This window comes from Saimiri boliviensis, chromosome 8 (genome assembly GCF_048565385.1).
Source record: "Saimiri boliviensis isolate mSaiBol1 chromosome 8, mSaiBol1.pri, whole genome shotgun sequence".
Taxonomy (NCBI): domain Eukaryota; kingdom Metazoa; phylum Chordata; class Mammalia; order Primates; family Cebidae; genus Saimiri; species Saimiri boliviensis.
The window spans coordinates 101,807,709-101,829,758 of NC_133456.1; the positions used below are offsets into that span (position 1 = coordinate 101,807,709).

Genomic DNA, 22,050 nt, shown 5'->3' on the forward strand with positions numbered 1-22,050 from the left:
TTTCAATTCCTAAACACTATGACCTCTGACCTCTTTCCACTCACTCTCACCATATTACTTGTGTCTTACCATATGGAAATAACAGCAATGTCAGATGAAACCCTCTCAACTTCTCCCCGCCATCTCCCTCCCCTCATGCATGCTGATTGGCCCCACCCCTGCTTGTGGATATATCACTTCACTTTCAGTCATCTTTTGACTCTTTCTTCTTTATGGGGTCTTTCTCCTCAGCACTTGCAACAGGTAAACATGGCATTAAGAATCTCCACTTCCCTTCTTCCCTTTTTCTTGAAAAAGTAGTCTGTCCTTGTGGACTTCAATTTCTTGATTGTCCACAGAATCCTCAAACTCTGCCTGGAGATTGTACAATGATGGATTGTTATACAATCCAGTCAAGAGCAACGAATGTCTTTATGCCACCAAATCTCATGGTCAGTTTTCTGTGTGTGCTTTTTAAACTTGACTTGGCTGCAGCATTGACACTGCTCACGACTTCCTCCTTGACATTTTCTTCTCCTTTGGTTTCTGTGGTACCAAACTCTTTTGGTTTTCTTGCTGTCTCTATGACACTTTTCATTTTATTCAAAAACCTTAAATGCTGTATTTCCTCTCTAGTCTTTGACCCTTCCTTCCTTCCTTTCTCCCTCCCTCCCTCCTTCCCTTCCCCCCTCCCTTCTTCCTTCCTTCTCTCCCTTGCTCCCTCTTTCCTTCTCTGTCTCCTTCCTTCCTTTTTTCCTTTTTCCTTTTTTTTGGAGACTCACTCTAACCCACACTGGAGTGCAGTGGTGCAATCATGGCTCACTACAGCCTCGACCTCCCAGTCTCAAGCGATCCTCCCACCTCAGCCTACTCAGTAGTTAGGACTACAGGTGTGTGCCACTATGCCTGGCTAATTTTTATATTCTTTTGTAGAGATGGGGTTTCCCTGTGTTGCCCAGGCTGGTCTTGAGCTCCTGAGCTCAGGTGATCCACCCACTTTGGCCTCCCAAAGTGGGTGGATTACAGGTGTAAGCCACCATGTCTGGCCACTCTTTTCATCTTTATACTATGCTCCCATGCCTAATTCATTTCCTTAACTTCAACAGTCACTTATATGCTGATGATGCCTAAATTCATAACTTAAGTTTATATTTCTCAAGTGAATTTCAGGCTTATATAAAATAATGCCTACTGACATTTTCATTTGGATGTCAAAATCAACATGCTCAAATTAAATTCATTGCTTACCCCCTTTCTTTTCCTGTATTTCCTATTCAATGGCACTATTGTCTACCCAGACAACTTACACCCATATCCGGGAACCATCTTAGTCACTTTCCTAGATGTAAAATCACACATCTAATCAGACATTAGTTTATGCAGCTTTTACTTCATTAATAAATGCTTCTCATATGCATTCTCTATTTTTATTCCCATTGTCAACCACTACTTTATTTTAGCCTCTGACCATTGCTTCTATTGATTACTAGTATAACCTCCTAACTAGATTTTCTGGCTTCTCAGTCTTATTCCTATCCCTCCCATTCCCTGCAATACTTCAAGAGTCAACTACTAAACATGTAAAACACATCCTGACACTCCATTATCAAAATGACACAAATGGTTCCCAAGGTCTCCAGTTGAAAGTTCAAACTCTGTTGCCTGGCATAAAAGACTATGAATGCTGAAGCCCTACTTGTTTTGATACTTTATGGCTGGTGAGGCTGAGAAATAAGCCCACCTTCTCAGCCTCACCAACCATAAAATACTATGTGTATATCTTTACCCCAGGAAAATCAAACGTGGTAGCTCTTTAGAGTTACTCAACTAGATCTTGATGTTCCGTGCTTCTGGACTGCTTTCTGTGTCAATTCCTTTCCCGAAATTCTTTTCTTCTATTCCTTTTCTCAGAAATCCTACCCATATTTCAAAACTCGGGTCAAGTATCAACAATTCTGGGAAGCTGTCTTGTAATTTCATTTTTAGATGCCTCTTCTCTGTTCTTCCATAGTTTTTCTTGAGTCTATCTTTGCACTCTTCACGCCATACTTAAATATCAATTTACTTCTCTATGTCATCCCATTAGGCCACTTGCTTCTTTAGGAAAGGCATCTGACCTTGTAGATCTTTGCATCTCTATCACCTAACAATGGGCCTGGCACACAACAGTTGAAGAAATGTTTCTTGAGCAAATCAAACCAAGTTGAATCAATTCAGCATCAAAGGTAATTAATGTTTTAGTGACATACGTATCTTAGTAGTAGAGGGCCATCTACCATAATCACTAGACAAATCATGTTTTAAAAAGAGTAATCATTTTACACATGTAGAACACACTGAGAAGGGGCACAAGAAATACTGGGTGACACAAAACCTGTCCCTGGGACTCCTAGCTTATCTCGGATTCCAAAATCTAATGGTATATGGAAGTTTCTTTCCTTCATTAGAAAATTCCCTAGTCCTGGTTTCTGATAGGAAAAGGGCAGGTAGAAAATGAGACAGGAGATGAGCACTGAAAGTAAAGTAAAGTAGGTATCCTCCAGAGGGACGTGGTCAAGCATTTTGCTGATGGCAAATGGAAAGAGCATTTAGAGCTACTTTAAGGAAGCCATCTGTGTGCATTTCCTAAGAAAAGATCTGCTATATCATCTTGTTCTGAGTTCTATCAGCAGAATAAACTCTAACTACACATTCTATCTACAAATCAACCTGCAGGGGAAAAAGTATATCCTGACGTGATTTTTCTTTTTAGTTTGCTTTCCTGTGCTGGACAACAATTTGTAAAACGATTAGGCTGAACAATGAAATTGCAACTTTTCAAGGTCAAAGTGGTTTGTAAAAATCAGCAATTTCATATGGCTCAAAAAATACAGAAAATGTAACTATCTTTATAAAACAAGTAAATTTGTCAACACCTTAAATCAGGGTGTCCAATCTTTTGACCTCCCTGGGCCACATTGGAAGAAGAATTGTCTTGGACCATACATAAAAAAGATACAGTAACACAACAATAGCTGCTGAGGGTCGGACAAGCTTGGCTTACATGAACTCATTTTCACTTACTATATATGAGTCAGGAGGTGTAATGGATATAATGCTTTTGGATTCCTTTCCTCGGCAGAGTAAGATGCACTTTCTACATGTAGACAGAGATAATTTCTTGTTGTCACCAACTAAAGTACTGTTTCAGGAGAGCCAGGAGGCATAGATGAGGACCAGTGGACCAATGGGTGGATTCAGAGAAAATACATTATTCTTAGTTTGGTCAAATATCCATTCAACTCTTGACACTCAAAGTGTAGTCTGTGGTTTGGTGGCAAGTGCATTATCAAAGTGTTTGTAAGAAATGTAATGTATTTGGGCTTCACTCTGGAACTACCATATCAGAATACGCATTTTAACAAGACTCTCCACCCACCATGATTCTGAGAGTTCTTAAAATTTATGCAACATAAATCAGACCATTTATTCTCAACTTAACATTGGAATCATCTGGGAATTTAAAACAATATTGATCCTCTGGTTCCAGCTTTGGAGGTTAAGATTTAATTGTTATAAAGAACAGTCTGAGTGTAGCAAATGTTATAATCTGGAATGATAAAATAACCATTACGTCTCAGATTGGAACCAGGTGACTTAAACATACAGAAAAGGTTAAGAAGCACAACTCTAGATAAAAGTCTGGGAGAAAAATCTTAAATTTCAGGGAAATCTCAAATTAATATTGTAAAGTAGAACTTTTCACTATAATGACACATATATACTTAGAAGAGGGTTAGTGCTGCCATGAAAGTAGTCAGACAAAGCAAAACATAAAACTAAATGCCAAGACGTTTTACAGTTTTAAAAACAGAAAGTGATCGGTATTCAATAGCCTGTCAAAATGAAATAACAGCTTCCCTTTGCTTATAGGACTGTGATCTATACAAAATAAGTATATGAAGAAAAGCAAGGAAAAGTAGAAAAAATAGGGAAAGATATGTTGCTTTGATGATTTATGTATGAAAGTCAAAAAACAATTTGAGTGAATGATAAATGAAACACTAGACACTTGATCTATCACTACAGACTTGGTAAAAAAAAAAAAAAAATACAACCTTAGAAATATTCCAGGGAAAAGGCAGAATAAAATTCTAACATTTTATCTTGGGATAAAAAGTATTATGATACCTTCAGAAATAAAAAGTTGAACACAACAGAAATAAAATTGAGACGAGACACTCCATAGGACTTCATTCAAATTATATCTGTTTAGTCCTTAGAAATCAATCACCTTGCAGATTTGTACCACTGAATTAACTTAATCATGTTCTGCAAACTGCTTAATGTATCAACTTTGGTAACTCCTGGATGGAGACACCATCTTCTGACTTAATAACGCAGCCTTTTAGAGTTTAGGTTTCATAAAATTCCCAGCAATAAGAAGAAATGATAAAAATGCTATCACATGTATTAGACATTATGCTTATTTGGAGTGCTGACAGTTTAAATAATATAAACAATTAAGAACTTATATTTAAATATTTTTTAAGCAAACCTTAACTCGATCAAAGGGAAGAAACTTTAAAGGAGTCAAGAGATAATGCAGTTTTTGATACTTTGATAGATCTCAGTCACCCAATTTCAAATAATGAAGGGGAATCAGGATTTCAGAGCTTGAAATAATTTTAACATCTGTAGTGTAGCAGAATGGCACAATTCAATTTGCTAGACTGACTTGAATCTGGTTGAAGACTTAACTTTTCAATTAAAAATCCTGCCATTGATTCAACTTGCAAACCTCTTCTCAGCTCTGGGTATAACTTTATCCAATTCACATCTTGAAGACATTTACATTTCTAATTAGGAAGTGAGTGCCACTTGGAAGCAACCTAATCAAATGTCAAAGAAGACGTTTAATAGTTGTACCTGCTAAAATATACAGCTAGGTCATTTTAAAAAAAACCAGCCTGGCCAATACAGCGAAACCCCGTCTCTACCAAAAATATAAAAACTAGCCGGGCGCGGTGGCTTGCACCTGTAATCCCAACTACTTGGGAGGCTGAAGCAGGAAAATCACTTGAACCCAGGAGACAAAGGTTGCAGTGAGCTAGGACGGTGCCACTGCACTCTAGCGTGGGCAACAGAGCCAGAAAAAAAAAAAAAAAAAAAGAATACATTCTAGGACACCCTTACAGGTGAATTAAATCCACATTTCTAGAGAATCCAAGAAGTCTCAAAAACTCTTAAATCAGATTTTGAGCAAAAACTACAGGGTAGCCCTGTAATTTAGATAATACATGCCAAGGATTCTGACAACACACTGAAATACACAAGAGAATTAATGCACTGCGATTTTCACAGAAAGGATTAAATGGAAATGAATGCACAATGACACGAGAAAAGGAACTGTCACTTTCAAATGCTTTAACTATAATCAGCTGTTATAGAATAGGTGAAAGAATATAGGAGGTATAAATAAAATAGCTTATCATGGTATTTCCCATGGGAAGTTTGATTGTAAGAGATCTATTCTGTGAACCATGATGTTGTTAAAGACTTGGAATTTGCATCGAGGCTAAATATATTCACATCCCAGCTCTGCCATGGGCTAGCTAGGTAACTTAACCTTTTTGGACCTCTTTTTCCTTGTCTAGAAAGCATAAATAATAATAGACCAACTCAGGGGTGTTATGTGAAGTAAAAGAGTTAATGTAGGTATAGCATTTAGAATGATGCCTGGGACACAGTAAATACTCAATAAACATTCTCCTTCCTCCTCTTCTTCCTCCTCTTCTGTTTTACACATAAACAAGAGATAGATAAACTATTTGATTATAATTACATATTATTCTAAACTTAATATTACAAACATATAACTAGCAATATTTCAGTTGGGGATAAAATGATGTCTTTACATAAGATCTTCTTATGATTTTTTAAATTTAATTTTTGGTGTTTTTTTAGACAGGGTCTTGCTATGTTACCCAGTTTGGCCTTGAACTCCTGGGTTTAAGCAATCCTCCTGCCTCAGCCTCTGGAGTAACTGGCATTACAGGCCTATGCCACCACACCTGGCTCTGCATTGGATCATCTGCGTTTTTAGAAGAAGCCATTTCAATGGTCAATCAAAGCTTTATCTTACTAAAGAGACCTAAATTTATTAGCTATCATTCTCTTTGTTTCAATTTTTTCATGTTCCTTTTTCCAAATTATTTAGAGAGCTTAGACTTTCCACTCAACTTTGAAGACTAATACAACTTTTCCAATCAAATAACTATTCTGAAATTCAAGAGCTTCCAACTGGACCTAATTTAAATGTATCAGGAAACTCACTGCACAAATGAAGATTCATCAAGAGTGACTTAGCAGATTGTAACTCAGTCTGGGTCCTCTCAGTGAGAAACCCTGTTGCGTGACTTAGGTGTCCAGCTGCTCAGAAGTATTTTATGCTTTCATATCAAAGATGAAAGAAAAATCTCCTGGAAACTGAATGTAAAATCATGTCAGCAGTGGATTTCGCTAAGAAAATCCACCACTTTAACCCATGGAAATGACCCAGAAACACTCAGAGAGAATGTAATGCAATAACTAAATAAGACAATGTAGGGTAAGTCAGTCATTTGCTTCTAGCTACTTATTAGCTACTTAGAAAAATGTCATCCTTTTTCCAGAAAAGTAAAAACACCTAAATAAAAATGCTTTTAAGAACAGCCAATTAGTCACCAAAAAAGTAACTATGTGAGATGACAGACCTGTCAATCTGCTTTATTATTGTAACCGTGATATTTTCTATATGTAGTCCCATAAATTCATGTTGTAAACATCAAATATACACAATAAAATTTATTTTAAAAAACAGCTGTCCAATTGAACCGTAAATCAAGAAATCAAATGTGCTAAAATTCTTTGCAACAATGCAGAGAAATTTAAAAAATTCATTAGCTTGCATATTTTAAAAAATCGACCTCAGTAAAAGTTAGAAAATATTAAGTTAGGCATACTTATTCATTATTACCTCAATCTTGCAGAAATGTTTACTAAACTGGAGTAAAAGGACAATTCTGAATTGTTTTCAACATGCTTAATTAACTCAGGAAGTTAGATTTACACTGGCAATCCTTCCTGCAGCTCCACATTCCACAAAATAAAAAACAACAGCACACTAACTTAGTAAGGATGCTGTAAAAAGCAATGCGTGACTTCCACTTAAGTACTCTTTAGAGGAAACATTTATCTTAATAGTTGTCAGGTTGGTCTGTTCTAATTGCACTTGAATGTTTTTAGGAAAAGTGCTTTATTAGCAACCATAGACATAAAAAGAATTTGAAGTCTTATTGCAATATTTTGGAATTCTCATGAATGCCTGCTGCATATCAATTATGTCAATATCTGAGAATCCAATGGTTGACTCTATAGTACACCAAAAATCCTACAGTTAGGTTATAGGATTTGCTTAACAATTTCTTAGCATCATAAGGCATGAATTTAAGAAAATCTTCAAAGTTTTATGATTCTTTGATGGCTCAAACAAAACTAAATATTTTCATTGGGTTAATTGGTAATATTCTAGAAAACTCTTTATCAAAGTATGTTCCAAAAAGCATTAAGTCTATGACAAGCTACTCATAAAAAAGTATTGGACGGGTGCAGTTGCTCATGCCTGTAATCCCAGCACTTTGGGAGGCTGAGGCAGGCAGATCACCTGAGGTCAGGAGTTTGAGACCAGCCTGGCCAACATGGTGAAACCCGTTTCTACTAAAAATACAAAAATTAGCTGGGCATGGTGGTGGGTGCCTGTAATCCCAGCTACTCAGGAGACTGAGGCAGGAGGATCGCTTAAACCCCGGAGGTGGAGGTTGCAGTGAGTTGAGATTGTGCCACTGCATTCAAGCCTGGGTAACAAAGAGTGAAACTCTGTCTCAAAAAAAAAAAAAAAAAAAAAAAAAAAGTTAAGAGCAGTGGAGAAATGCCAGTATTCTTTATAATCATCTTTATAACCATCTTGAAGATTATTCAGGATGCATGTACTCTGAAAGCAGAGATTTGTCTAAGCCTTGTTCACTCCTGTAGCCCCAAGTCAGCAACAATGCTTGGCAATGAGCAAGCACTGAGCAGAAATCAATGAATGAATGAATGATCAGTTCTCCAGCAAGAAAATATCTTTTTTTTTCACCCTGAGTCTCTCATATCTATTTGATCATAAGAATCCTTTGTTTTTTGCTGTTAGCAGCATAGAATATTTTAGGTAAACAAAATAAAGAGGCAAAGGAAGGAAGAAGAGAGAAAGCAGAGAGAAAAATCTAACAAATGTCCAAATAATGACAACCCAGATTAACATTTAAAGTAAAAGTGAAGTCTCCTGGGGACTCCTCCCCAGTTCCATCCACTTCATACCCCATCTCTTCCCTCAGAATGACGTAACCCCAACGCTAGGGCTTATGTCCGCATGCTACTAACATCCTCCTCTGGGAAATTCTGAATTGAAGGATTGCTAAAGTCCCTTTAAGCCCTAAGATTTTAATTTATTTCTAGCTAATATATATTTTGCAGATGGTCATTTGTAAATCTATCCACTTACTAAATTAATACAATGATGAATAAGAAATGAATGAAATAAAACACTATAAAACAGATGCAAGACAAAGAGAAATTGATATAATAATGGTATTTATGAACAGGCTAACTAACTGGTCTCTTGTTCAGACAGATTGATATAAACCCTAAAGACATACATAGATATACACCATGTCCTGAAAAGGCATAGAAGTATTAGCTACTTAACCTAAACTGAGGGATTTAGAAACTATTCTCTACTATTATAGAGAAAAACAAGCCTAACAATGTATATATTGGATTTTGACTTACTCAAGAAATCGCCTAGGGCTTTAAAGACAAACCATGCCTAGATCAATGTCAAAACATGCTCCCATTTACATAACATATGCTGCCAAGAAGGAGACATCCTTTCCGTGAGCTAAATAAACAATTACTAATGAAGATCTCTTCTATTAAGATCCAGCATACATGGGCCAACATAGTTTAAAAGGAACAAGTTCTATTTCTAAAAACGTAATCAATGTCACTCACTATATTGTCTCAATAAAACTATTTTTCCCTAAAATTTTCGAGTACCTTTATAGGTATTTCTAAATTGTCTTGGAAAACCTTTAAGTATGTTGCCAACAAGATATTCTTTCAAGTATGTAATTTTTGTTCTTTGCTTTGAAGAACAGATAAAAAGACCTACGCAATGTATTTTCATACTTAGGGCTCTGTTTCTTAATTTTATGCATAGAAGGTGCTGACCAAGCAGACAATTTAGTGAAACGCAATTGAACGCAATACATGTAGTTGTGTAGATAACTACACACAACTATAATACAACAAGGAGTAGAACAGCAAAGAATACCAAGATGTGTGGTTGAATATTCCACCTTATCAGTGGTAATTGGTGTCACATAGTTTTATAGACAAATACAAGGATGAGGATTTCATTTCACTTTGAAGCCAACCCACTGACTTCTTCACATGTTAAATGCCAACAGAGAATAAAACACAACCTCACCTTTTATTTAGAAGCCCATATGGTCTTTCTCATACCAAAATAAATGAAATGAATTCATATCTAAAAATGTTTATGAAAGAAAAGTGTCCATTCCTACCTCCATTGTCTTTTAGATGTAGTGCTATCTTGGTATCATCTGGAAGAGAAATTCAAAGTTATTATAACAGAAGACGACTGATTTCAAAGAAACACAAATCTCATGACTAGTGATTGTCTACCAACTGCCTTGATTGAAACATGACTAGATTTTTGACAATTTATTGAGGTGATTTCTAGAACAATGACAGCAAGTCCTTGCTTTACATTAGATAGATCTAAACTTCCCTAAAGAGATTGTAAAGTCAAGATTTTGGTGACATCTTGAATGATTCTTAAGATCTACAAGAGAAGTAAACACTTATAATTAAAACTTAAAATGCAACTATTTTTAATTCTCTAAAATCACTTATTGCAATTAGAACCTATAGTTACGACCTTATTTATTCATTTTTAAAAATCAGTATCAAGGACATTCCAAATTAATTGTGATAGTCTAAGATTTGTCAATATTTACAAGTTCAACTCCAAAAGTTAAATGTTGATTCACTGCTAGAAAAGATGACCAAAATTCTATATAAAGAGATCTTATCCTGACCAAACAAAATGTCGGCTATGGCTGTTTCAGTGATTATATTTGACTTTAAAGGGTAGGGTTTAAATTATAGAAATATTTTCATGGGCTTTAATATAATTAGCCAAAATAATATGGATGGAAGTATAATGTTGCTTATGAAAGCAGTAAAATGCACTTAGCAGCCGCCCTCTATGCCACTTTATTCCAGTTTAGCTTATTATATCAAATTAAATTCCAATTAAAAGCAAAGGTTCCAAATTTAATTTAATTTCCTATTCAAGCCAAAGAAAGCGAGGCTTATAACAATAAACAAGTAACACTTGTTTATCCCCCTCAAACCTGATTTGTGACCAGTCTCATGTTTCTGCCCACTCCCTCCTGATGGTATCATTCAGAATAGAAAATTATCATATGTTGGGTAATACACCTTTTTCCTCCTGAGCTCCACCCAAGCATTAACACTGTCTAGTATTTCTGCCTTCCCTAGAAGAGGATATATTTTTCAAGGACAATTTCTATGACACATACAGTGTCCCTGTATAGGTTATAGACTATACGGACATATTTTATTGACTGCATTCTGGAAAACATTAGAATTAAACATGAATAGAACTATCTATTGTTCAGAATCCAGAATCAATGAAAATTTTATAGGCATTTGCCTTTCTAACCTGTGATTGTGAAGTTGGATTTGTTTACTACAAAATTTAGCCACATAGAAAGAAATCTGTACTTATTTTCTAGGAAGGATAGGATAAGAAGCCAGAATCAATGGTAAAAGCTATATCTTAAAAAAAAAAAAAGGCACAGGGCATTAAAAGAATCCCAGCATATACTTTTAGTTCATAATAATGTTGTCCTTTTCCCCCATTAGAAATCCCTTAGAAATCCCTGTTTGCCAAAGAATAACTTTAGAGAGATATAGAGAGTAGGAGCTATTCTAGTGCATGTCAACACAGTGATTTTTCCTTCCTTCAGGAAGAAAAAGCAAACTATCTGTTGGGCACCTTCTGTCGGGAGGCTGGTGGGGAGCTGGGAAGTCACTGTTCTTCTGGTTGTGGTTAAGACCCTGAACTGGGTGGTTGTTGCTCGTATGGTTGTGGTGGTTGGAGAAGAAGTTTCCGCTGGTTCTGTATTCTCACACATCTTCTCCTTTGACTAGTAAGAGAAATGAAAAGGAAAACAAATTGAGTAATCACATGTCTATTTTAAGATCTTATATCAAAGAAGCTGGGCTGTAAAGCACAAAAGCTTCTCACATCAAGACAAAGAATAAATTACTTTTGCACAAAATTATATGATTTTCCTAACTTATGAAGTTTACAAAATAGGAAAGAGAAAAAGATGGATGTAACAAGGCATTTCCATTTTTACATATTTAGGTTTCATCACTTACTGCTGTTAAACTTTCATATTACTATTTATCTTGCCCTAAATTTTACATTGGTATATTTATAAAGGATGCACTGTCAAAAGGGAAAATTTATACTAGAAGAAAAACAAGTGCATAAAGATAAGGTTTAAAACATACTCAAGTTTGTGAAGAAAATGTACATTCCTTTCACATCAAACCAAAAATGCTAAATCCAAAATATTTGCTAACTTCCCCATACTACTTCATTGCTTCAAAAGTCATCTGTCACAAGTTGACTGAATGCCTAAAATTTTGTTTTCCTTTATGAAATATTCAAAATCACATAAGAAAAGGATTGAACAGAACTCCTGTAACCACTCAGTCTATCTTCTTTCTAATAGAGCTATATTGAAAACATCAGGAAAAGGGACATACTGCCCTTGAAATTCCTAATTTGTGAAAAGAAATCCTACAACCTTCACTGGTAACAACCTCCAACATCCAAACTTTCATAGCTTAGAAGTTGGTGTTTCTACCCATCTTCTGTGCCTCAATGGACTCCCCCTCACTGGTGGGCCTTGAATAGAAAATAATTATACTGCACATGAGTGGTTCTCATCCCACATTTAAAAATTATTGTTAAATAAATATCTTTCTTAAACTGCTCTCATCAGTGGAGTGCTAGGCACCTCTCCTCTTGTTAATGAAGATTCCTGAGACAGCCTCCTTTCCTCAATAGGATATTTAACAGGTTTACTCTCCACTTCAAGTCCAAACATATCAGGGTCTCACTTAATTCCCCAAATTCCAGTTCCTGCACCCTCTGAGCCCCATTAATCGAATGAGTCCCTTTCAGATACCACTTTAGTTGCCATCCCCACACCCTGGACTCTATCTGTACTGGAAAATGTTTTAGATCTGAAATCGTAAGCTCCATGATCCTTTTTCAATCTATCCCTGCACCTGTGAACTCCCATTCTTCTTATACTTTGGCTACGTAGAAAGCTTAGCAAAATGATTTTCTTTTTTTCAGTTTCTTTCTTCCCCCACCATTTCAAACTCTCATTTCAATAGCTGCAAGTGTCTTGCTCTCTCTTCTGTTTAGCTTGTTTTTTTCTACAACATCTTTAAAGAACATCCCCAATATGGTAAAAGATCTGCCTTTTCTCTGCCTGCTCCAGGGCCAGGCACAGCTGGAGAATAACCACACAGAGCCGCCATGGGGGTTCCACAAACTCATCTCCTGCTTCCTCAGCCAGGCTGTCTACACCACTTGGCAGCACTGCTGTGTCTTGCTAATCACCTCTCCCATTATGCTCAGTATGAATTTCAAACTCTCTCCACTTTACTGAACACTGCAATCCCATCATGATTCTCCCAGTTTTACGCCTTTCATTTCCTTGATAAAGAGACATGATCAGCAAGATTTCTTTAAATTTCTTTGTGAATCAGCATACTTACTTGACTCTAGGCTGACCTATTCTTTCCTTCGTAATAATGGATGGGGACCTTTCCTTACGGCCATTCTTTCAACCTATGTCCTAGCCCAACTCAGCCCACCTTCACAGGTATTGTGAATTTGCTCATGTGATCATAGTCCTTTCTCTACAATAATTCTCTGCTGGCTTCTTACCAACAGCACTTAAAGGTACACAAGCGTGCCTAATCTTACTTTGCAAACTCAGTCCTTTCTCTTCTCTCACTGTATCCTGACATTATAGTGCTTTCCCTCCATTCCTTCACAGTCGTATTCAAGAGAGGTCAGTCCGCCTTGGTCTTCTCAGACTCCCAGCTTCCCCATTTATGAAAATCTTGCTCTTTTCTAATCCAACTGAGTTGAAATTTCTCATACCAATGTTTCTAAATGTCTAAGCAGCTTCTACATCTTCCATGATGTCCTACTAATACCTCCTCAGTCTATGGTGTGGATGTGCACTCTCTTCTTGGTCTCCTCAATGTTCTGATTACCTCCCTCACAACGCCATCTCAATTTCTTTTTTACGTCAATGCCTTAAGTGTTGGGGTGGTTCTAATGGATTATTTTTGATTTGTTACTTTATTCTATGCATTATCTTTTGCAATGTCCTCCACACCCATGACTGCAATGAACATCTTTATGTTGATTATTCATAAATCTGTATTTCCAGTCCACATTTCTCTATTGTATTTCAGGCCCCAGAAGTCATCTGTTGACCAGGTATATGTATGTGAATGTCACAGACATCTCAAACTCAAGGAGCCTGGATTGGAACTTGCCATATATTATTCTCTCCTTGTGTTTCTATTGTCAATGAACAGGACCTAATATTCAGTAAACAGGATCTAATGTTCAGTAAACATCCAAACATTTAAGGTGAACTCCTGACTCAGATTTCTTTTGGAAGTAAAGGCAGACTAAGAAACTAAATAGCACTCCTGTTACAAAACAAACAGATTCTAAATAAAACTTGAATTTTAAAGCATTAGAATTTGCAGGAAGCAAAGAATATCCCCAATGGTGCCTTTCCATTGTCTATTCCATTCCCCGCTTAAAAAATAAAACAAAGCAAAAGCTATGTGCTATAAAGACAGTAGGAGCTGTATACATTTAGGGAAGTAAAAAAGCAGACTTTGCCCTGAGGTAGCCAAAATCAATATTGCTCTGAAGAGAACAAGCCTTGTAGCAGCAGTAGACTGGGGAGATAAATCTGAACTTCTCTTCCTCACATAAAGACAGAGACTTAGGATAAATCCTGAGGATCCCATCATCAAATCCTCTTTGGTGGAAAGCACTACCTATTTAGATGTTAGAAAAGGAACAGACAAATACACACTAAGAAAGAAATAAAAATAGCTGTCTGACAAAGACTCAGCAAAAACAATGAACAAACTATTTAGATCACCAAAACCTTAGATAATGGGATCATCCAATATGGAATATATAAAAATCATACATGGAATATTTAAAACCATAAAAGATAAAATTTAGAAATGAACTGTTCACAGGAAACTATAAAATACTTGGCAAATTTAATAAGTTTCAAATTTAAATTTTAGAAATGAAAAATTGGTTGGAATTTCTACTTCATTGAATAGATTATATAAAAAATCAAACAAGATGAAGAAATAATTAATAAACTGGTAAGTATATCTGAAGAGATTGCCCAAAATACAGCACAGAGAAATAAGGAAACAGATTACATAAAATAGAGGTTTAAAAATAAGAGAAGATGAAAATGTCAAGCCCTCAAAGAACTAAGAAGGTAAAAATAAAGAGAGTGGAGAAGTATAGCTGAACAGCACATTTATCAAGTTTGACACCCAACCAACAAGAAAACACACATTTTTCTTGAACACACATAGACCATTTGTACAAATTTCCCATGTACTAGTTCATAAAAAATTTCCAATCAACTTTAAAGATCATAACATGTTCTCAGATGATAATTAGTTTAGAAATCAATAAAGTCTCCATAATTAGGAAATGTGATATAATTCAGGATTCCATGTATTTCCAATAAAAATGTTAATAAGGTGCATTTATTGACGGATTACAGATCTTGACAAGGTGAGTCTAAAATTTGTATGAAGGACAAAAGTCCCAAAATAGCCAGAACACTTGTGAGGAATAAAAAGTAAGGAGATTTGTCTTGCAGATAGTAAGATTTCTTATAAAACAATAGTAATTAACAAAATAGGACACTGATCTAGGTACTGAGGAAGCTTCAGAAGGGGAGGGGCCAGAAAATAGACATAAAAGAGGTGGTTTTGCAAGATATTGCCCATAGGAAGGCTTATTTAATAAATGGTGCTTGAAATTTGGCTATCTGTCAAGAACCCCGCCGCCCCCGACAACAAAACTAAATCTCTATCTTATATAATACATAAAAATCAATTCCAAATGGAATACATTTTGATGTGTAAGGCAAAGCTTTAAAACATTCAGAGGCCGGGCGCGGTGGCTCAAGCCTGTAATCCCAGCATTTTGGGAGGCCGAGGCGGGTGGATCACGAGGTCAAGAGATCGAGACCATCCTGGTCAACATGGTGAAACCCCGTCTCTAATAAAAATACAAAAAATGAGCTGGGCATGGTGGTGCGTGTCTGTAATCCCAGCTACTCAGGAGGCAGAGGCAGGAGAATTGCCTGAACCCAGGAGGCGGAGGTTGCGGTGAGCCGAGATCGCGCCATTGCACTCCAGCCTGGGTAACAAGAGCGAAACTCCGTCTCAAAAAAAAAAAAAAAAAAGAAAAAAATTCAGAAAAAAATATATAAACCTAACACCTAGAAGATATTTGGTAGAAAAATTCTTTTAAACAAGATCCATGGACATATAAAACTCATTATAAAAATAAAAGATTGATACATTTGACAAACTAAATTGATAATTAATGTTAGTCAAATAAAATCATAGAGAAAATTAAAAGAGAAACAAAATTTGGGAGAAAACATACAGACTCCCAGTTACATATATACGAATACATATACAAATTATATTCTCAATCTTTATGCATATACAGATATTCATTTTCAACATTGTATATGGTGAAAACTGATTATAGGAAAGAAATGACTGTCTCAAAATACAACTATGGCTTTGTCAACAGATGTTCTTTTGAACTACGTTATTAGATAATTGAAGTGAGATGGATGAGTACACACTGCTGTCATTTCCTGAATGAATGTCAAAAGGTTGATTAAAGCTGCACTGGCCATACTGCATTTAAAGTGTAATAATGTTCTTAAGAAAATGTATTTCTCAAGATCTTTATAAGACATGCTCCCCCAAAAATGAATTTTAGAGCCTTTGTAACCACTGATCTAATAGTTTTTAAAACAGCATTTTGGCATGACTTGCTTTGCTAAATAAAAAAATTTTTGTAACTGTTAACAGTTTTAATTCAAAATTCTTACCCTAAAACTTAAGGAAGTGAGAAGAAATACATACTCTTCTTCATAAACTTTATAGAATATCTTTACATGATCCTGAAATTATAGTATAAATGCCATTCACGGAAAGCTTTTAAATGGGTTAAAATTGTTTCTGCAATGGTTGGTCAAATGACTTCACTGCATACTTACCTCTATCATGTTTCCCTCAGAGCTGATATTATACCATTTGTCTACGCCAACTAACGTTTACTCAATTTCTCATTTATTATAGCACGCCAATTTGCTGCAGTCTTCCACCCCATACAATACTACTGGCCTTGCTGTTTGAACTACAAAGAGGAATAATGGCTTGGTACATCTTAGATAAATAGCAAGCGTTTAAGAGAACTCGTCTTTGCTCATACAGAATCCAATCCTGCCTCTACTCCTAGCCACTAACCTGACTCTCCGAGAATCCACACTCCACCCTTCCCCACAAGCTCCCCTCACTCCTTCCTTTTCTTTCCTTGGTAATGTGAGGGTAGTGACAGCGCAGGCACTGTTCTTCATAGAACGAATATGAGAACATATTGAGATAATACATATGAATAGTTAAGCCCAATGCCTGCATATATTTGAGGCTGTAGCAAGCTGCTACAATGCTAATGAAAATGGTATCTAATTTAACAAAAATAACCAGCAGTTACTGAACCCCTAATAAGTACAGACATTGGGCTTATAGAAGGATTCTTCTCTTTCATTAAGTTTTAGGGCATGCATATTGAATAAAAAATTGTTATCAGTTACAAACACTGGTCCCAGGCTTCTGTCACAATAAAGCATGTGTACCTCTTCAGGGCATCCACTGTCCACCCAGTCCTGCCGATGACGATCAAATCCACTGGAACATCTTCAAAGAAGACCACATTGCAGTTCAGAAAAGAAAGGATGGGGTGCAGGGTGGAGGACAGAAATGAAAAGAAAAAGATTAGTAAGTAGTTCATTCTCACATTTTCAGTTTAGCACCGACATTAACTCTTTCATATAACTGGCAACTGGAGAAGCAGTGAAATATTTAGAGGGTTATTAAGTAATCACTTCTTCCCTGGTGTGTCACTATTAGGATCACACATGGCAACAAAATCACAATTAAGGCAAAATACACTGTACAGAGTACCTAGATCCCTGCACAAAGGTAAGACCAACTGCTATTCTATGAAGTGGATTTTCTTTTACCCTGTATTTTTTTTCTCATCATTAAAACAAATAAATACAGGCTTTTTTTTTTTTTTTTTTTTTACAAATATAGTATTTCATGATTTCAGGTTCATGCATTCATTCATTTCACTCATTCATTCAAGACCCACCATCACACAAACTCTTCCTCTATTGTGCAGTAAAATGTCAACTTAGCAGCTGTGTGGTTTTCAAACCCTGCATGTTCCAAAAAAAAGACTGGCCCTTGACCTTCTCTTGAGGGGTAACCTCTCAACTCCTGGACTATCCTGCCTATTAAGAGTGTCTATCCTTGGGTCTTGTGCTATGCAGATAGTTTATGCTGACAATTTGATTTATTGTGAATGTCCAACTTTATTTACCTAGGACCCTGGGCCATTCTGAAATAGTTTGACTCTTGGGAGAGCTGAAGACCGGAAAAGATTAGTCACAGGGGCATTCTATCCCAATGGATGAACCCTTAATAAAAACCCTGGAGACCAAGCTTGTGTGAGCTTCTTTGGTTTAGCAATACTTGTTGTCTGCTATCATATATTGTCATTGGAGGAATTAAGTGCTATCTGTATAATTTCACTGGGAGAAGACAACTGGCTACTTGTACTGGTCTTTCCTGGATTCCACCCTATGTGCATTTCACCTTTGCTGATTTTAACTCATCTCTTTTTCCTGTGACAACCTGGAGTATACAGCTTTTCTGAGTTCTGTGAGTCTTTCTAGTGAATCATGGAACCCAAGTATCTTCTTGGGGACACCCAATTGCACTAGAAATACGTCATGTCTAAAAGATCTAATTTAGCAAGCATCATGTTACTCAGACTTTGTTCACTCACACTGTCTTCCTTAACTGGAATAATCTTCTGTCTTCCCTACCTGCGCTTACACAGCCCAATAATTCTCCAAGACCCAGAAATTACTATCCAGAGCACATTCTGATAAAGCATTGCTACCATAGTCATTCCTTTTAGATTTCAGTTATCCATGGTTAACTGTGGTCTGAAAATAAGTGAGTACGGTACAATAAGATATTTTGAGAGAGAAGGAGTTATATTCATATGACTTTTATTACACTATATTGTTATAATTGTTGTACTTCATTACTAGTTTTTAATTTCCACAGTGTCTAATTTGTAAGTTAAACTTTATCACTGGTATGTAGATACAGGAGAAAACAGTATATATAGAGTTTGGTATTATCCATTAAAAGTCTTGGAGAATGGGAGCTACTGTATTGCTGTGATCACATCTTACTTTAATATTATTTCCTCCTTTATGAAAAAATCTCATGTACTTATGTCTTAATTACCAAACTTAATTGAGAATATTTGAAACCTAGGGTCTTATACTGATCATATTATCCAGTATATCTGACACAGAGTATCTTTTTCATGTGAAAAATTCAAACTATTTTTGTCGGTCCATTGACATTTAAGACATACATTGACCCTCAATGTTAATATATAAACAAGTATGATACACTTAGGCTGTGTCCCCACCCAAATCTCATCTTGAATTGTAGCTCCCATAACTTCCCCGTGTTGTGGGAGGGATTCGGTGGGAGATAATTGAATCATGGGGGCAGTTTCCCCTGTACTGTTCTCATGGTAGGGAATAAGTCTCACAAGATCTGATGATTTTGTACAGGGTTTTCCCTTTTGCTTCGCTCTCATTCTCTTTTGTCTGTGCCATGTAAGACGTGCCTTTTGCCTTCCACCATGATTGTGAGGCCTCCCCAACCATGGGGAACGATAAGTCCATTAAATGTCTTTTTCTTTATAAAGTTCCCAGTCTGGGATATGTCATTATCAGCAGTGTGAAATGGACTAATACAATATGTCTAAATGTAATATATAAAAATCCATTTAATTAAGTTACTCTAGATACCTATATAGTTTTCAAAATAAATAAAAACTGTTCAAGTGTTGCCTTATATTTTCTTACAATATTACAAATTTCTCACAGTGTTACTTTGTAACCTTTTAAAAAATTTTTAGCTTGTTTTGCAATGAGTCCACATGATAGCTCTTTCTAAGAATGCTTGCCAGAGATTATGCATCATGGGATGAACAAGCATAATTTAATTCAAGTGGAATGTGAAAACAACCCTCCTGTCAACAAAACGGACCATATCTCTCATTCTTTCAGGACGTGATCCATTGAAGTTAAGCTATTTTATGCCTACCATCTGTACTGAACAAGCTTAAGTGTGGAGTCAACATCAGTGTGGGATCTGACATCCCGAATTTGAGAATCCCCAGTTGGCCAAGGCCATCTCTGGTTACCCAGTGAGGTTCTGACAAGTTGTGTCTATTTAATTCCAGATGAGTTAGATGAATGCTCCTTCCTATATTTTCCTTTCGAGTTTGTTCAAACATTGAAGAATGTATCGACATTCTGTTTTGGAAGATGGGGAGGTATCAATTTTCTACCAAAAAAAAAAATATTTTCTTGGGAGCCACCTGATTTCTGTTCCATTGAATCATAACTGTAATTCAATGGAACAGAACTTGCTTTAAACATGATTTGTATTCACTTATTCTGTCTCAGAGATATCCAAAGTCAATGGGATGTACTAACTTTTACCTTATATTTTAATGAGACAGTGCCAAATCTTAACTTTGCATATCAACTGAAATTTTACCTTGGAATTAGTCCTTTACATTGTTAAATTAATCCCCAGGAAAAGCACAGAAATGCAGTTTGCTTGATTTATTAAATAATCACCAAATCATGTTGTGTGAAATTAGGTTCTACTGAAAATATGAATCAATTAAGTAATTCATCATTGATTTATTGACAATCAATTTCTTAATAATTGAAATTTACTAAGGGCTAGAGTGGAAAAAACTGAGAATGGCAAAACAAGTAAGATTTGGTTTGAAAATGTCATACTCATATGTAGCATATAAGGCCTCAGAAATAAATAAAACTGGATCCTGCCATTTTAGCATTTGTTAATGCCCAGTAATCTAAATAGCATCCAAAAGCAATTATAAGCACAAGAATGTGTGTATGAGACAGACTTGTATAAATCACTAAAAAAGTCACCTTTATATTATTTCTGCATTCTAAATAAACCAAAAATCACTTTTGAGAATACTTTCCTGTCTCTGATGAGCTGCTCTGTGTGTATGTGTGCGCGCTTTGTGTGTATGTGTCTGTATTTACAGCACAATCACATTAACCTAACCGTATCACTCTCCAGCACATTGTTTTCCAGTATTTTTAACTGTTATTCACAAAAAGGATCTCCCACATTGCAATCACCTGGGATTCCTGTCCAAATGAAAATTCATGGGTCTAAGTGAATAAGATTCTCTGACAATTGGGACCCAGCCATTTTTATTGTAAACAAACACCTTCAGGGCATTTGTACCACACTGACTTCCTGTACAATATGTTCAGGCCTCTTGCTCACTCCTGTAGCCCATGCTCTACCACCCATTTGTACCCTCCTTTTGCTCTGAGAACAGCAAATTGTTTTCCCTTCCATGAAGGTTCTATGCTTTTTCATGACTCTGCCTTTGAAGATGCTATTACATATGGCTGGCCTACCCAATCGGCAAACCCAAACCAACTCAACCCCAATCTCCTCCAAGAAACAGCTCCTTCTCCTTCCACCCAGCAGAGTCAACAACCCTTGCTCAGAGATCCCCCAATACCAAGTACAAACGCCCACTATTATACTACAATTAGTTGCTTTTGAGTTTATCTTACAAAGCTTTCAAGTTAGTATTTTGGCTTGGGCACAAAATAGGTGTGTGATCTTAAGTTATTTTTCTTTTTACTTTTTTTTGAGTGATTTATTGCATGTTGACAAATTATTACTGTATATATTTACGGGGTAATATCACATAATATGTGATATGATACATGTATGCAATGAGAAATGATTAAATCAAGCTAATTAATATAGTCATTATCTCAGATACTGATCTTTTTGTGATGAGAACATTTGAAATTTACCCACTAAGCAATTTTGAAACATATACTAGACTACATATATAATACACTATAGTCATAGCATACAGTATGTGATATATATGTACAGTGAAAATATACAAATATGCAAAAGATACAATATGCTATACTGTTTTGTGCAATAGATCTTAAAAAATTTATTCCTCCTGTCTAACAAACATTTTGCTCTCAAGTTATTTTTCCTTTCTAACCTATTTCCTCATCTGTAAAATGAGGTGGAGGAGGTTACATAAGGATTAAAAGTTCAGTATTTGTCTAGTAAAGATTAAGTAAATGTTAGATGGTTTAATATCTAATTATACCTTTATACCTAATAATACCTTTGGTATATGGTATGCATGTACCAAATTTGACTATCATACAAAAATGAATAAATGAGGTTTTCACTTCATAGACAGGATTTAGAAAATGTCTAGGAATTAACTCTATGTACCATATTAATGTAAGATGTGTTTTATAATATAAAGTCCCTTATCATCACATTCAGGAATTA

The 22,050-nt window shown here is 35.9% G+C and overlaps 1 protein-coding gene across 1 annotated transcript in view; it reads right to left on the reverse strand.

The window, feature by feature from the left end:
- Positions 1-22,050, reverse strand: part of PLXDC2 (plexin domain containing 2) — a 422,459-nt gene that overhangs the window by 49,457 nt on the left and 350,952 nt on the right. Inside the window, exons 10-12 of the mRNA XM_003930659.4 lie at positions 17,193-17,253; positions 11,147-11,297; positions 9,624-9,662 (exon numbers count right to left, since the gene is read on the reverse strand). Of these exons, the coding sequence (XP_003930708.2) occupies positions 9,624-9,662; positions 11,147-11,297; positions 17,193-17,253 (251 nt within the window). The remainder of the gene's footprint in view (positions 1-9,623; positions 9,663-11,146; positions 11,298-17,192; positions 17,254-22,050) is intronic.